This window comes from Accipiter gentilis, chromosome 1, assembly GCF_929443795.1.
Source record: "Accipiter gentilis chromosome 1, bAccGen1.1, whole genome shotgun sequence".
Lineage (NCBI taxonomy): Eukaryota > Metazoa > Chordata > Aves > Accipitriformes > Accipitridae > Astur > Astur gentilis.
The window spans coordinates 42,870,694-42,886,209 of NC_064880.1; the positions used below are offsets into that span (position 1 = coordinate 42,870,694).

Consider the following 15,516-nt stretch of genomic DNA (forward strand, 5'->3'; position numbering starts at 1 on the left):
GAAACCTTTTAAGTAGAGGAGATGATCGCATGCACAGGGTCATGCTGCTTGCCCTATTTTGGGTTGGGAGGGAAATTTCCCCCTGGGTTTTGGTTAATGTGTTTTCACCTCCTCCTACTTCGTGGGCATGCTCGGTCCATTGAAAAATCTGCACTTAAATTATATCCTTCCCCTTGCATGAGGCTTGGGCACTAATGACACATGGGTCTTTTTTCTTCTCCACAGCTGGCAAACAGTTTAGTTTCTTTAGGACTCAGTTGCTTTGCTCCAATTAAAGCCCTTTGGCTCAGCATAAGGCTGCTCGCATGAATTACAACGGTCTATGTTACACTCAGGATAAACACTAAGCACAATCAATCCTGCAGAAATATGGTCTACAAGGATTTGCTTTCATTCCTAACGGACTCACACACTCATGATCTAGTAGACAAATTTCCAAGCTCAAGCAGGAAAGTGAAATAACAGGGCCAGCTGCTGCAAGCGTGTCTATAAAGCCATTCGGCAGCATCCCTGATCTCACCTGTCTGTGCTTGCTGCTGGAGGTTGGGGCGCTGGGCTGGGGCTGTACCCAGCCTGTTCGGGTGTAGAGCAGGTTTTGAGCTGCACAGAGATATGTCAAGGTTGGCATTTCTGCACACACATATTCAAAAATCTGAATGCCCAGAAAAAATAGCTGATAAAAATGAGGAGAGGGGGACTAAGGGGATAGGAAGAGAAAGAGCCAGTTCCTGGAGTTAAGCATATAAATCCCTTCTTGACTGCTTATGGATTTGTGGCCAGCAGACTGAAGCAGTGCCGATGGCTTTCTAGGGTGCTATGAAGAAAAGGCTGGGAATTGTCAGCAGGGATGAAAATGGCAAAAGTGGTGATGACTACAAGAATCAGACAGACAGGAGTTCAGAGGAGTTCAAGAATAGCTCCATAATCATGATGATGAAGTAGCCCTTGTTAAGGCCAAAATGCCTTTTCTCTAGAAAGGAACATAAGGCCTGAGATAGGTCTTATCGCAGTGCAGTACTAATGGACTGCTGCATATAGGACCTCATGCAATTTTTATTCAGTCTTGGTTTAAATATCCCTGATACGGGAGTTTTTCCCCTTCCCCCAGGAGGCTGCATTATTCTGCCATCAGATTGCAAATGTAAAGGTAATAGCATTTAATAATTGCTCTGAGACTAAGACAGTTCTCTCCGACTTCAGGAATATTAAGCCAAACTTAGCTGATTCAGCTCCCTTAAAGGCACTAGTACCTACCAAAGAACAGTCCTGCTCTTTCTTCTTTTCTACATGAGATTCTTAAAAAAACCTTATTTTTTATGGCAGGTCAGGTGGCTCTGAATTTACAAGCACTTACTTTTAATGACCATCCTCAGTGGGAGTAGACATGTGCAGGAGGAAAAAAAGAGGGAATGTTATATTACTGCATCTGTCCCCAAGGCTTACTGTTTTATGGGGGATATTTTATGAATATCTATTGTGCTAAAAGCTCATATGACTGCCATCTCTCTGCTTGACTTCTAAATTAACTAAGCCCTTTTCTTTGAAGATTAAAACTGATTCCTTAAATAGAATGATAATGTGTTTGTCAAAGCCATGACAAGCTGACTGCTATACCATAATGCTTCAAATCAAGAACCATTAGAAATAATAATTCTAACTTTGAGAACATTAGCTGCGATTATTAACATATTGTAAATATGCAAAGAAAAGTGGAATAGACTTTACATCCTTTTAACTTTTCATTACCTCCAAAAATAAGACAGTAGAGGGGCTGATGAGCTCTATGACCTTCTTAATGGCAATGTGGCTGGGCAGCATGGATTCCACCTTAAAAACTTAGCTGGCAACTCCAGCAAAGATTTTAAGAACAAAAACAACAGAGAAACTAATTTTTCTTGACCTTTTTTCATCTCTAGAACAAAGCTGAAATAGGACTTACATGATGTTAAAGCAGAAATCAAAAGAACTTTAGACTTAGGGACAAAATTAGCTTTGTAAGAGGTCAGGCCAACTTGTAAAGCAAAGGTGCTTCACAGAGACAGTGACCATGGAAAACAGAAAAGAATAGTGTCAGGCTGAGAGTGGATGTAGTTAAAAACAAACCTGGTAGCCCTCACTGCAAAACTAATTATTCACATCTGTTTTCAGCAGTTATAGATTCTGCCTTTGTCCCTGTGGTCAACAAGACAAGGCTACGAAGATAGATGCTGTCAGGTGTAAAAGCAGAAACAAACCTGAAGGACTTCAAAGCACTCAAGCCAGAAATAACACAATTTCTATACCAGAGTCCAGAAGGAACTGGCACAGAGAATACTAAGCCTGATAGGAAGGATATTTAACAAGCATCTAAGTGCAGAACAACAAACTGGCAGAAAACCAGTTTATGAAACAGATTATATGATGAGTGTGTCTGCTATAGCTGGAACACAGACTAATGAGCTCCAAAAAGGAAAGCTGAAGTGCTCCCTTTCTGCAGCCCACCCCACTTGATAAATAGACTTTAATTCCTCTGTACTGCTTGCAGATGGTGAAACCCCCTACTTTGTTCTACTCAAAATGATTTTGTACACAGCCCCCAGCTGGTAGACTGGACCTGGCCAAACTCATGAATTTATTTGACCCATCAGATTTCTATCTATAGAACTTAAGTGGTTGCTTTTTAAATAGGTTTTCCTCCCTTACTTTAATTAACTTCTGGCTCTTAACTCACACCTCTGAGAAGTGCAGGTTGCTCACACTTCCCAGTTTTCTGTCAACTCTGAATCCAAATTCCTTCAGTTCAAAGGTCACGTTTTCAAGTGAAATAGTATGTGGTTCTGCGCCTCACCTGTGAACAGTTACCAAAGCTTGCAAAACAGAAAAAGACATAAAAATAGGTAGTCCTAGAAATGCTCTGAATTAGTTCCTGGTTCCCTAATCTCTGTCCTTTCATCTCTACACTCCAAACAATGATAAACACAACAAACTTCTACAGAAACTACTGTCAAATAGCCTTCTAATCAGATGCAGACACACTGAATCCAAGCCTAACCAGCCTTAATTGAAATTGCCCACTGGTGCTGGCCGGAGCTGCTCACCCTCTCTGAAAACCAGACCCAAATCTGCTGACCTGCATCCTTTTGTCATTAAAGCTTACTCTCTGCTTTAAGAAGCTTTGGAAATCATTCTGCTAAGTGCCACAAGTCCACCTCTGATGTCCATCTGTGTAATGCTGCCACAGACATCAGAGGAAATGTTTCTGTGAATAAAGGGGAATTGGTATCTTCATTTCTGTAGGCTTAATTTAGTCCCAAGCAGAAACTGTCTTAACACTTTTTAGTAGTGCCTCGATCCAAATCACCTTTTTCCGTGTGACTACAATTTACTCTAGAAAAGGGTACTGAATGTTGGAAAAATTATCAGTGCAGGACTTCCAAGCAAATATTAAACTCCACCTAAGTTTCACAAAAGCAGTTGCAGATCAGCTGTTGCATCTAGCTGACTCTTATCCCTCTTTTAAAGAATTTAATCAAGGATGACTGCAAGCCCTGATCAACTAGAAGAGAATTTAGGTTTGCAGAGAGGATACAAAACTGTATGAAGCTTCTAACAATTTGAGCAAAGTACACCGTTTTATATGGCTCCCACTCATTTATATGAGATCACAGGGAACATGTGAATCAGGCAAATCCTCTTTTCAGAAGGACCAAAGCAATTATATAGTATAACTGCAGAATAGGATTCCTCCCCTTGCTGTTACGTGAGCTGTCTAAACCGAACTGGCTATGCAGAACTCAGACTAGACTAACAATTTCCTCCCAGGTCTATAGCAATATGTAGAGATTACAACAGAAGGTATTTCTTGAGAGTTTCTCCCTGCTTGATTACAAGTTCAGGGGATTCTGCATACTACAATAGCGGAGAAAAAATAGTGGGTCAAATTCTTTTCCATTGGGTGTCCCTGTCCAGCTCCACTGACGTCAATGTTGCTATTACCAGATTTAGCAGATGATTGCTGGAAAAGAGGATAATGGTGACCTTCAGTTAAATGAAACCTTTAGAAGGAGGGTGAACCCTTGGTGCCCCACTCATGGACTCAAGTCCACTTCTCTTTGATGGGGCTGTACTATTGACTGAGGAAAACTTGCCCTACTGAGTTTTATTTTAATTTTTTAATAATTTCTGATGTTTAAGTGGTAGTGTTGGCACAGAACCAGCTATAGTGTCTGTTCATCTGATGTACCTGTTCCCCAGTTTTGATTTCCAAGTAACAAGAAAATCTATTATAAGGGCAACTTGGAGACATAAAGGGAGGAAGTGAGCTGTATTTGTGATGCAACATGCAGAGAATTCTTTGATTTAGGACAGGGTGAATAGGACAAGGAATTATATTTTATGGTTGAATGACCAGGCTTGTAGATGAGCATTGTTTCATTAGACAGTAAACACCAAGCAATCAGATATCCTGCAGAAGACTGTGCAGAGCTCTGAGCAGCGCCACAAGGAATCAGGCAGTGCCTACCTGAAAGAAGAGCTTGTTGTTTATTGCGCTGCCCGTACCCACGATGCATTTTTATAACCTTGTCTCACATTTTTAACATATGCATGCAGTCATATTTCCTACATGTGTATAACCCCTATTTGATTTTATTTCAGTTTTTACTTTGTAACTAACATCGACGTCATACAGAATTTCATTGCAAATTAAATGCTTCATTAGTTGTATTCAGACTCATGACAGAAGCATGGTCAGACTGAAATCAGTATTGCAGATCTTCAGGGTTTCCTCTGTGTGTTCCTAAACTTCCTAATGTTAAACTTCCAGCAGCTGAAAAAATAAAAGGAAATCTGTCAGGCATCTACAGCTAGGGTCAGTAATCACGTTAGCCACTCTGCTCACATTTGATTATAAGGACTCGGAGGTACCTGTTTCTGAAGTAAACCTTCCCCAAAGTATGTATCAGTGGAACAAGCTGAGCTGCTCAGTCATACTAGCCAGTGTAAAATAAATATGATAGCTGTATGGCAGCCTTAAGATCGAACAGCAGGACCTTCCACAGCTGAGTAGATCTCATGACACAACTAATGCTTTCTTTTTTTTTTGGAAGCCAGACAGCATTAGGCTGTGTAAAGTCTGGTTGTAAGAGCTCAAAAACGACTGTCTTCTGGGCAGCACTAATAAAACCTCAGCAGGAGAGCTGGGTTCAGGGCGGGCACTGCCTCTTATCGATGAAACAGCAAGTGCTCGGAGGGGAACAAGAACAATCACCAGGCTGGAAAGCACCAACTAGGGAACAAACTTGGTGAGGGAATCGGAGCTGTGCAGAGACGTGGTAATAGTCTTCAAATACAGAGAAGTTAATGGTAAAGAAGAGAAAATTAAGCTGTCCTCAATGGGCTGTGAATAGCTCACGCAGCACTGTGTTTTAAAATCAAAGTGAGGGACTGTGAAGCAAAACATCAAGAAAAATAATCAATCTGTTGAAAAGGATGCCATCAAGACTGTGGGATTTCCATCCTTTGAGGTTTTTAACCAAGGGCTACACAGGTATCTGTCAGGGGGGGAGACTGATGCCTCGAAGTTCTGTGCAGCCCAGATTGGAAACTTCGTAAAATCTTTACATCCATCTCATATTATTCTTATGCTCTTTATTCCCTATAAATTCTCCTAATTTTTTATGTTATTGTTTCTATATTTGCAAAGGATTTTGTGATGCCTCTCCAGACTGAAAAGCCCTGAATAAAATAAATAAAATGTTTTCAGGAAAATCCGGAATTCCACAAGCTCCTTACATAGCCTATTCCTTGCATCTAAGCTTTTTCTTAACTTAGATCTTCCTTGCAGCAAATTAAAATTCTTATTTTTTAATCCTGCCGTTTGCAGTCACGGAGAATGATTTATCATTATCTTCTGTCCTTACAAATCTTCATGTATTTGAAGACTCTTGTTTCTAATCAGTCTTCTCCCTTCTAGACTAAACAAACCCAATACGTCAACACTTCTTCACAGGTCACACTGTTGAACTCTCCTAATTTGTAATTTTCTCCACTGGACTATCTCCAATTCATCCACACTCTCCTAAAGCATTGTAATCCCAAACTGGATGTGGTTTTCCAGCTATTACCTTAATAATGCTAAGGAGGGTAAAAGATGCAAAGGAATCATTTGTCATCTAGAACAAAGCTGTAATTTTGGAAGGTATCAACATTTGCCTTTTTGTTGCTGTTTACAACAAACCTCTTTCAGTTTACTGTCAACTACAATCCTCAAATTGTTTTTTTTAATAGTAATTTTGTTTTGCTCATGAAAACTGAGACACGAGTATTATTTCCAGAAGTCTAAAATCCATCAATATTTATAAAAGCACTCTGAAATCTATACTGGGAAAAGCAAAGTATTTCTTAGTGGTGTATAAATATTGTTATAGCTATAAATATACCTGTACTCTCAAATGCTTTCAAGTCCATTTATTTTTGACCCTTTTGCAATTGAAAACGGGACCTGAGAGACAGTGGGGAAGACAAGGCTGGTGTACGTGGGGGAACGCTGCTCCTTTGCGTGCATCACGAGCAGTACAAAAGTCTGCATTTCCAGAGAGATACAGTCACTGGTCCTGGACTGACTGCTTTTGTTTAGGAAACAAGAAAACATGCTGTAAAAAGCAATAAAAATAGAAAGCAGCTGTGCTGCTCTTCTGCCATGCTCTGGCTCTTTTCATACTCTGTATACAGCCACAAAGCTGATCCCGTCCAGGCGTCTCCGCCTGCCCAGGGGGAGGGAGGCAGCCCTCCTCCTGCTCCATGCTGGCAGCATCACCCTGTCCAACAACACGGGCTCCCAGGGCCAGGGCTCCAGCAAATTTTCCATTTTTTTTAGGGGCAGCCACTGACCTGGCAGCCCAACTCAGCACAGTCCCCAGGACCGGCTTTCTCCGGGCAGTGGCTCCACCAGCTCATGGGGATCAGCAACGGGCAACATCGGTGTCTCCTGCTTGCTGCCTCCCCGGAGGCTCTGTACAGCAAGAAAGGCCACCACTAAGCAATGGCAGGGGAAAAAGAAGGATTGGGGATGGTCTGGAAAGCAGACTGGTGCGGGCCAGAGATGGAGGGGCTGTTGGGCAGGATGGCATGAGCTGGCACAGTTGCAATCCCAGCTGATTTGCGCCCCAGTTAGCTAGGGTAGGACTAGGAAAATACTCCAGTTTTCCAGGACATTTTAGATTATTGCTGCATGGACACGTGTAGGATATTTTGTCTTATTTATATGTGTGTGGAAGTGCCTGACTAAACTCCTGTGTGCCCAGGGGAACAACTTAGCTTAGGAGCATCATAGAAAGTCAGCTGGACCCAGCAGAGGTTAAGCTCCAAGCCACAATGTGGAGAAAAGCAGGGACCAAAGACCTCCCCATGCCACCGGCCAGGCTGCCCTCCCACACAAAGCTCACCAGATGCACTGCCAATGTGCCCACACATGGCAGCATGCTGAAATGCCGCAACAGAAGAGGAGGGCTGGAAAAAAAGGAGTGTATGGCTACCTTTGACACTAATCTGTCTCACCCAGGACTACTGCTAATATATCCTAAGACTAGAGACAGCTACCACAGCCAGTGTTCAAAGGAAAGAAAAATGGCCAAAACAATTCTCTTTTCTATTAAATATAACAGCTTCCTCCCCAAAAATGCAATTCAGGGAACTTGACTGTTCTCTTTCAGGGAATTGTAACTAGCACCACAAAAAACCTGCCTCTGTTTTTTCTGGAAATATGGCGGTCTTCATAACGCAAAATGTTCTAAGTTTGTGACAAAAAACTGTGTCCTTTATAACCATCCCTATTACTCCCTACACACAAATGTATTCATATCCACATAACAATAGAATGTAACTCCACATCACTGCAACATTACCTGGCTCCTGCCTGAGGACTATCTCACCATTACCCTTATAAACACCTGTTTTGAAACTACAGGGCTAAGAGTTCCAGGTTTTGAAGAGAAAGGCAATGTGGCACTGCCTACCTTTGGCATACTACTTTGACTAAGCCAACCTTACATGTTTGTAGTTTCCCAAGAAAAAAGGCTACATATAATTACATGCAAGAGGTCTGGGGGAAAGGTGGGTAACGTGGAACAAAGAGCACAGTTTCAGCAGCTTTGAAAGCTGGTGTGGCTTACCAAGATCAATGACATGTCATCCCAGAGGAGCACTGAAAAAAGCCTTTGTAGTTCTGCCCCCGTTCTGTCTGGTTTTTGTATTTCTAAGCAGGCAGTTTGCAGCCAGCGTGCACGTGTGTGCAGCCAGCGTGCACTGTGCATGCATTTAAGCACACGCAGCACCCATGTAACACAATGTTAGAGATTACAGACAAATAAGGTACTGCGCAGAGCTGGGTGGTACAAAGAAATGCGTATTTAAATTAGAAGTTAACACAGAGGGAGTTGAGACAGGAGATAGAGATTGTTCCTATGATCTAATCAATAAAATGTCTATCTAGCAGATACTGAAATGGTCTCTAGGCCACGGAGAGCAGCATGTTTTCATTTTGACTAATGCACCTCAAACATAAAGCAGTGGGCAATACTGTAAATAACAGATTTTAAAAAATAGTCCCCCAAAACAACAAAAAGTCTAGCTGAAATTAATACATCTGAATCAGGTTTCAATTGGTTTTCAAGAAGTGTCCTGACGCATGCAACATCAGCCTCTCGAAAAAGAGCTTTATACAAGAGGCAGTACAGAAGCAGATTGAGTAGAAAAGATTTTCTGAGCTGCTGAATTTATAAAAAGGTAAATACCATTACAGGGAAAGGCTCAAGATAAGGAGGAAAAGAAAAAAAGAGAAGCTTTTCCTCCTACAAGTGAGGGGCAGTGAAGTTTTTAGGACTCAGCTTGATATTTCAATAAATAATTATGTTTTTCCAACTGAACAACCAGCTAGACATGGCAAACTGTAATTAACACCAAGAAGCATAATACCATTTGGCATGCTTACACCTTGTTTCTGAACAGGAGCCTGCAAGAACCCCTTAAAAGCTATTCAAAGAAACTCATAATTATAATTATGTGCTAGTGTGATTAGGCTCTTCTAATAATGTCATGCCTATTGAGCACACCCTATTGAAAAGCCCACATAAAAAATGCACAGTTCCACTGATCTGTACGCTTATGTCAGAAGCCCTCATTTGGAGATCTGAGAAATGAAAGAAACATTACTATGGAGATTAAGAAATTTGGTTTAGCACTGTAAAATAATATTATGATTGAATAATATTAGCATCAACTATTAATAAATCTGCCAGCATTTCCCATTAGAAGACACCATATGTGGTTGCTTTTATCTACGCCAAAATTTTTAAGCTGTGGGAGTGAACCTCATGTTAAAAAGTTCTTTGAATACTTTAAGGCTTTAGTGACCTGGAGTAGAACTTTGACTACAGGCAACAAAGTTGGCAACAAATACGCACTTTTGACTGTGCATGAAAGGTCAAAACAGCATTAATAAGGTCACAGAGCAATCTGATTATCCATGCAGTTATAGAGGTGCTAAATATTTTTATTATTACAAACAGCCATTATAATAGAAACCCTCTTTTCTTCATCTTTATTGCAGGAAACAAAGATATCATCTACAACTTTCTGTCAAATAAGCCATAAAAGTGCTCTCAGTTCAATTGCATTGGTAACTAGCTCTTGTGCATTTTAATTTAGAAGGACTGAAAGGTATAAGCAAGAAATGAAGATGCCTGCTACCTTAGGCCAATTAATCGATGTACTTGAGAATGTATTCCTGAAAGTTATACATAGCTGCATGATTCCTAGGGACCCATGAGTATACATGGGCATGTAGCTTATAGAAGGTCAACAGCATCTGGCTGTTACAATGCAAGCAAGAAACCTTTGCAGGGGCTGAAGTCTGTAATGATCTAGTACAAATGTATATTTCAGCTGCTGTTTGAATGCTTGGGTTACTGAGCAATGTTAGTAGATAATCACATCTTCTCCCACAGCCTGGATGAGTTTTCAGAACGTGGGACAAGTCAGACTAAAGAGCCTTCTTTGTGCCATTCAGCCTCCCTTCCCCTCTCAACCAACCTTGTGCCTCATCTCACAATCACTCACCTCCAAATGTACCAATTATTATTATTTCTAGAGTCAAAGTAGACTTTACCACCCCCATTTGGAAAATGCCCTTGGGGCTGCAAAAACCTTCAGACAAACCAGGGAGGGATATATAACGCTGTATTAAGAAGAAAATAAATTAACGTCCATAAAGCAAGGCATTACCATTCTCTTCATCTCTTTGGAGACCTGGTGAGCTCCAAGGTGGTTATAAAAGGGCCGGTCAACACCCCAGTGTGGCGGGTTATGGCTGATGGAATTAGCGCGTTGACGGTTCATCTTGGCTATTGTGGCTTTCTCGTCTTTCTGAAATACAAATGAGAGAGAAATGCAGAATAAATTTTGAAATGTTTACATGGCAGTCATTCTCCAAGCATCTCTCACTTCTGGTCTCTCACTCTAAAAGCTGGCTTTGCACCTTGAACTTTATGAAGTGGCTGCTGATCAGGAGCAGTCCCAGTCCACCATTTCTTTTTCTTCCAATTTTTTAGAACACTTCCTCCAAGTGGTGCCCACCATTTTACACCTTTGCTTGTTTTGAATAACCACCATAACCTGTGTAAACACAGAGAGCACTCCAAAATGGAGACATCTATTTTATTTTTTAGTAAACTGAATCAAACTGAACAATTTCAGATAGGACATTGCAGTTGCAAGCTGAGATACTACATAGAAGGTCCTCGAAAAAAACCCCTAGACTGGTGGTGCGTCTGCAAGGGGAATGACACACACAGCAATCTGGTTGAAGAGGAGCCTTGAAGCTCCTTGAAGCTATGGGAATAAAGGACACCTTTCTCTGTAGGTACAAGCAAATAATTTTCCACACTTGCAAGAGCATCTTTCCAGACATGCTAAGGAAAGCATGTAAATCTTGCAAACAACTTAAATTGTGTATCTGTTAAGGGTAACGGTATTGCAGAGCGTGAAAAAATGGTTCTCCTCTACCCTAATGCTAGCTGCAAATTTTATCATTGACGCTAACTTTCCTGAAGTTCGGTCAAAGTCTTTGGTTTTGTTACTAGAGCTGGTTTTGAATTGTGGTTGTAATTGGAGCTTACTGCAAAGTTTGCACAGGATCTGTCAGAAAGGCTTTATTCAAGCTCAATGCCAGTTACAAGAGCACAGAAGTGCAGCACGTAACTAGGCTAAACAAGAGGCTGGTTAGTTCCTTATTTTGGGTATATTCCCTAGCTAAAAAGACAGGCAGGTTTCCCTGTGGAATGTGTTCTGTGGAAAGACAGAAGTTTATTGCACAAGATCAAACCCTTTAATCTTCTCTAGCAAGGACTGCTAGAGTCCGTGAGGACTGTGCGATTTACCTGTACTGACTCAGAAGGCAGAGGGGTGGCAATGATTACATCTTTGCTTAAAAGAGACAAACTATGGAAAGCTTGAAAATTTGGACAGTAGGGATAGCTACAACTTGGCTGTTTATTACTGAGATATTAAACTTTTTCAAAAGAAGTGCTGCTTCCATAAGATTACTGAAAAAATTAGACATCAGAGTTAATTTCAGATTTCAGAAAGTGTTCAGACAACCGAATAATTTAAAAAGAAAGCATCAGTTGTTTTAAACTCTAGAATTTTTGTTCAAATGTTGTATGACAATACAGGTAGGTCCACATCTTTTTTTTGCCTGGAGTCTGTTCTCCTTACCTGTTTATTTTGATTCCCCACTATTCATTCTAACTTGTACCTGTCAGAAGTTTGCAAAATACCTGTTGTTATTTCCATGGTAACCAGAGAGTTAAATGTCAAGTGTTACGCTGCCTTAAACTATTTTTTTAAAAGAAATTTTAAAAAGCCTGCTAAAATTCAGTGCTGGGGAAAGCTGCCTGATTGACAAGCATGGGAAATCATAATTTCTCTTCTTGCAAAGAAAAGACAGCTACAATGACAACATTTCCCATGAGACCACAAGCTCACCACGCAGGCACCAGATGTTCCCAGGAATGTAGTGCTGCAGCCTTCATGGCCACTAGCTGGGGAGATGGGGCCACTTGCGACAGAAGCCCTGTGCCGGACACCCAACTGGCCCCATGACAGTAAGTAGCAGTGGTCATCGCAGCCCCAGGCTGCCCGCAAAGCTCTTTTTCCATCCAGCCAGGATGACAAATGTAGGATCTCAAGGAAATTCAGTGGGAGCAAACCCAAGGGAGCTGTCAGCTCCCCGGGATATTTGCTGGGGAGAACCATACGTGCTCCCACATTGCACGCTCCCAGGACAGCAAGTGCCTCCCACGTCGCCTCTTCTTTGCATCAAACCCACCACTGTTTCATCTGCAAGAGCTGAAAACTCCGTCACTTGGCACCAGCTGAATTTCACATGAGCAATCATGACAGAGCCACTGCATAACCTCCAGGAGAGTTGTGTTTTAAATGTTTCTAAAAATACATTAATGTGATGCAACGCTGATGTCCAGATTTGAGTTGGTTTGAGGTTTTGTTTTTTAAAAGTCACTGCTCTGTTTGGTCTCTGCCACCATTTGTAGCACTTTCTTGTGTTTTTTTCAGTTATGCAATCTTTTTTCATAGTTATGCTTCTTTATTCTATGATGTGATGCCAGAAAACTGGTAGGAAATACAGTTTCATTATCTCCCAGCAAATATATATTGTTTTCAATAATAGAGGTGACATTGTCAATCCATTTTATTACAGCTTAGTGAAGGGTTTTCAACCAAAAGCAGTCAAAAAACCCAGAAGCTGAAACTACTCTCAGGACCTATAAAAGCAAAGCTATTTGGTTACATTACAAATGCCTTTACATCAATAGATGATAAAAGAGACATATAGCAGGTTTCCCCCCGAGTTAGTAAATTTGGTTAGAATTTGAGAAAAGCCTTTATGCCAAAAATCCAAGCAGACGTACTAACCCATTTCAGCCAGTGAGTGATCCTTCAACCTGCTGCTAGTGCTAGTGACTCTGAAGCATCACCTGATGAATTTGAAGGGAATAAAAGGGCTCATACGTGTTCATTGACACATCTGGGTTGAGGTGAGGGTGGGACAAATGGGTAAATATATACTTCTGAGATCATTTCTAACCATGAGGTCAGGGACCATAAATTTTCCATGGCTACATGAACTCTGGCAGTATTTCCCCCCACCCCCTGTAGAAGCTTTCCACTGGATTGTGAACTATGTTTCAGCAATATTTTCAATCAGATTAAAACACATATATACAAGCATAGTGGATTTTTGGTTTCCCACATTACATACTGTGCTACTATATTATCTTGAACAACAGGACTTTGCTGTTAACATCAATATTTATTCAAAAACATTTTTTTAAACCTGATATTTTAAAAAGTTGAGCTAATTTATTTTCTGAAAAATCACTTCTTCAGTAGGTGATGATAATAACAAACTCTAAAAATGAAGAATTAGAAGGATCACAGCTCCTCTGCGGAAATTTATGAGGATCCCTCCTCTGTTTCTTCCTGGCTAAGTGATGGCATGAGGACAACTTGCACACAGGGCTACTTAAGGCATAACAAGACTGGAAAGAAAAATGAAGAAAAGGAAGTGATGATACCTTTCAGTCTTACTCATTACAGGTACTACCAACAACAGGAGCAGGTGCAAAAGTTTCTGCCAGCAATAAGTTTTTCAGGTTTAAAGTGGCTAAACTCCAGAAAGCTGTTGTGGGAACTTTTCAAATCTTGACTCACAGAGAGACTGTAAATCTTATTCCCAGAGGTTTTATTGTGTTCCCACCACCAGTTCCCACACACTGAGCTACAGTAACGCTATAGCAAAACTGCAGAAATAGCTGGGATTTTCTTATACTTATCAATTGCATCAAGAATGCCTGTTACTTCTTTAGTGTGTGATAGGATTTTCCAACATATTGATCACTATCAGTGCAACAAAGCAATGAAATCTGAGCATGGATCAGCCATTTCAGATTCAGCTACGTATTATTCTTTAAATTATCTTGAAGTCCTATTGACATGTGAATGATATTTCTTGCAGTGCTACATGCTCCAAACCACTGCCTTCATAAATCTACATGAGTGGAACCCTGCCGAGCTGTGATTAAATTTGTTAAATTGAGGAATCATCACATCAGATTGATTGTGGTTTAGGAGAGTCACATGCACAACATTTAAAGGACCATTTTGTTTCTTCAGCTGGATGGAGTTCCAGGACGCTATTTAGAAAAGAATGAAAGTTGTTTTTCTAGGAGTTACAGCCAAAGTATTGTTGAACTGTTTTAAGGCCACCATCAACAATCCTTTCTGAAACTGTTGTGTACCTGCTATTGTTAAAGAAACACCCATGTTTACTGCAATTCAAAGACATTAGAAAAAAATAAACATTTTTCAGTCTGCCAACTTTGTGCACTCGGCACAGTGTGCTTAGTCAGCAGTATTTCTCGTCTGTTGATAGTCACGTTTTGCTTCCACTTGTGTTCAAAGCAAAGCATTTCCCCAGACTTCTGACAAAGCTGAGGACAATAAAACTAGCTGTAAACCTAGTGTGCTGTTAAAATCCTATTGAGCTTGAGGTCTGTTTCCCACTCCTCCAAACATACTTTTCCACCCTTCTCACAGTAAAGCTTTTATCAGTGATTAGAAGTGATGATGAGAAGAGTATTTGTGATGGTTCTGCAAATAAGTGCAGCACCTGATCTCAAAGAAGAGCAGAAAGTTGCCAACAACCACCAAGTGACATGCTCCTGTACAAACTCCAGCAACTTGGGCAGCACAAGAACTGGGACTACTGGATATTACAATAATTAAACTGAGTACTGTAAGAAGAGCAGGGATGTAATAGGATAGCAGTAATGACTGGGGTGGACATTTTGAATAAAATGCAGAAGGACAGATATAAAAGTTGTGAGGTACAGAGCTGTGTGTTAGGAATGCTCCGGTCTTCAGGGTAAACTTAAAACCAATGAAGTATAAAAAGAATAAAACAAAAGCACTCTGTGGAAGGCTAAAGACATTGTACTGAGTAATGGTGGGTAGTTCACTACAATGCCTTGGGGTTAAGTTTGGGAATCAGTAAAGATCTGGGTAATAGTATTAGTAATTCTAGATGATAATTTGCTGTTTATCTGGGAACACAGGCTTTCAGATAAAGAATGAAGATGCAAAGCCAGTAATGGAGGAAAGGCAAAGATCTCCTTGGAGAATTCCTGTATTTCTTTCATGTTAAGGTAATAAGTCCATTAGAAACACATATCCAAATGAATGAAAAAAATACTGAATAAGGACAGAAGTCACCCTGTGTAAGTCACCGTGTATTACACAAGGATAACAGAAACTGAAAATCTACATGACTCTAGAACCGAAGGAACAGATTATTTCTCTTCAGAAAATCACTACTGCCACAGTACAGGCAAAAGGGAAGAAGGATCATAAGCATAGGGTTATAAACGGAAAACATGACTAAGCTGGAAGCAAAACTTAAGT

General features: G+C 40.7%; 1 protein-coding gene across 1 annotated transcript in view; it reads right to left on the minus strand.

Moving 5' to 3' along the window:
- Nucleotides 1-15,516, minus strand: part of ADCY5 (adenylate cyclase 5) — a 221,185-nt gene that overhangs the window by 36,233 nt on the left and 169,436 nt on the right. The window contains exon 8 of the mRNA XM_049804028.1: nucleotides 10,261-10,401. Within this exon, the coding sequence (XP_049659985.1) occupies nucleotides 10,261-10,401 (141 nt within the window). The remainder of the gene's footprint in view (nucleotides 1-10,260; nucleotides 10,402-15,516) is intronic.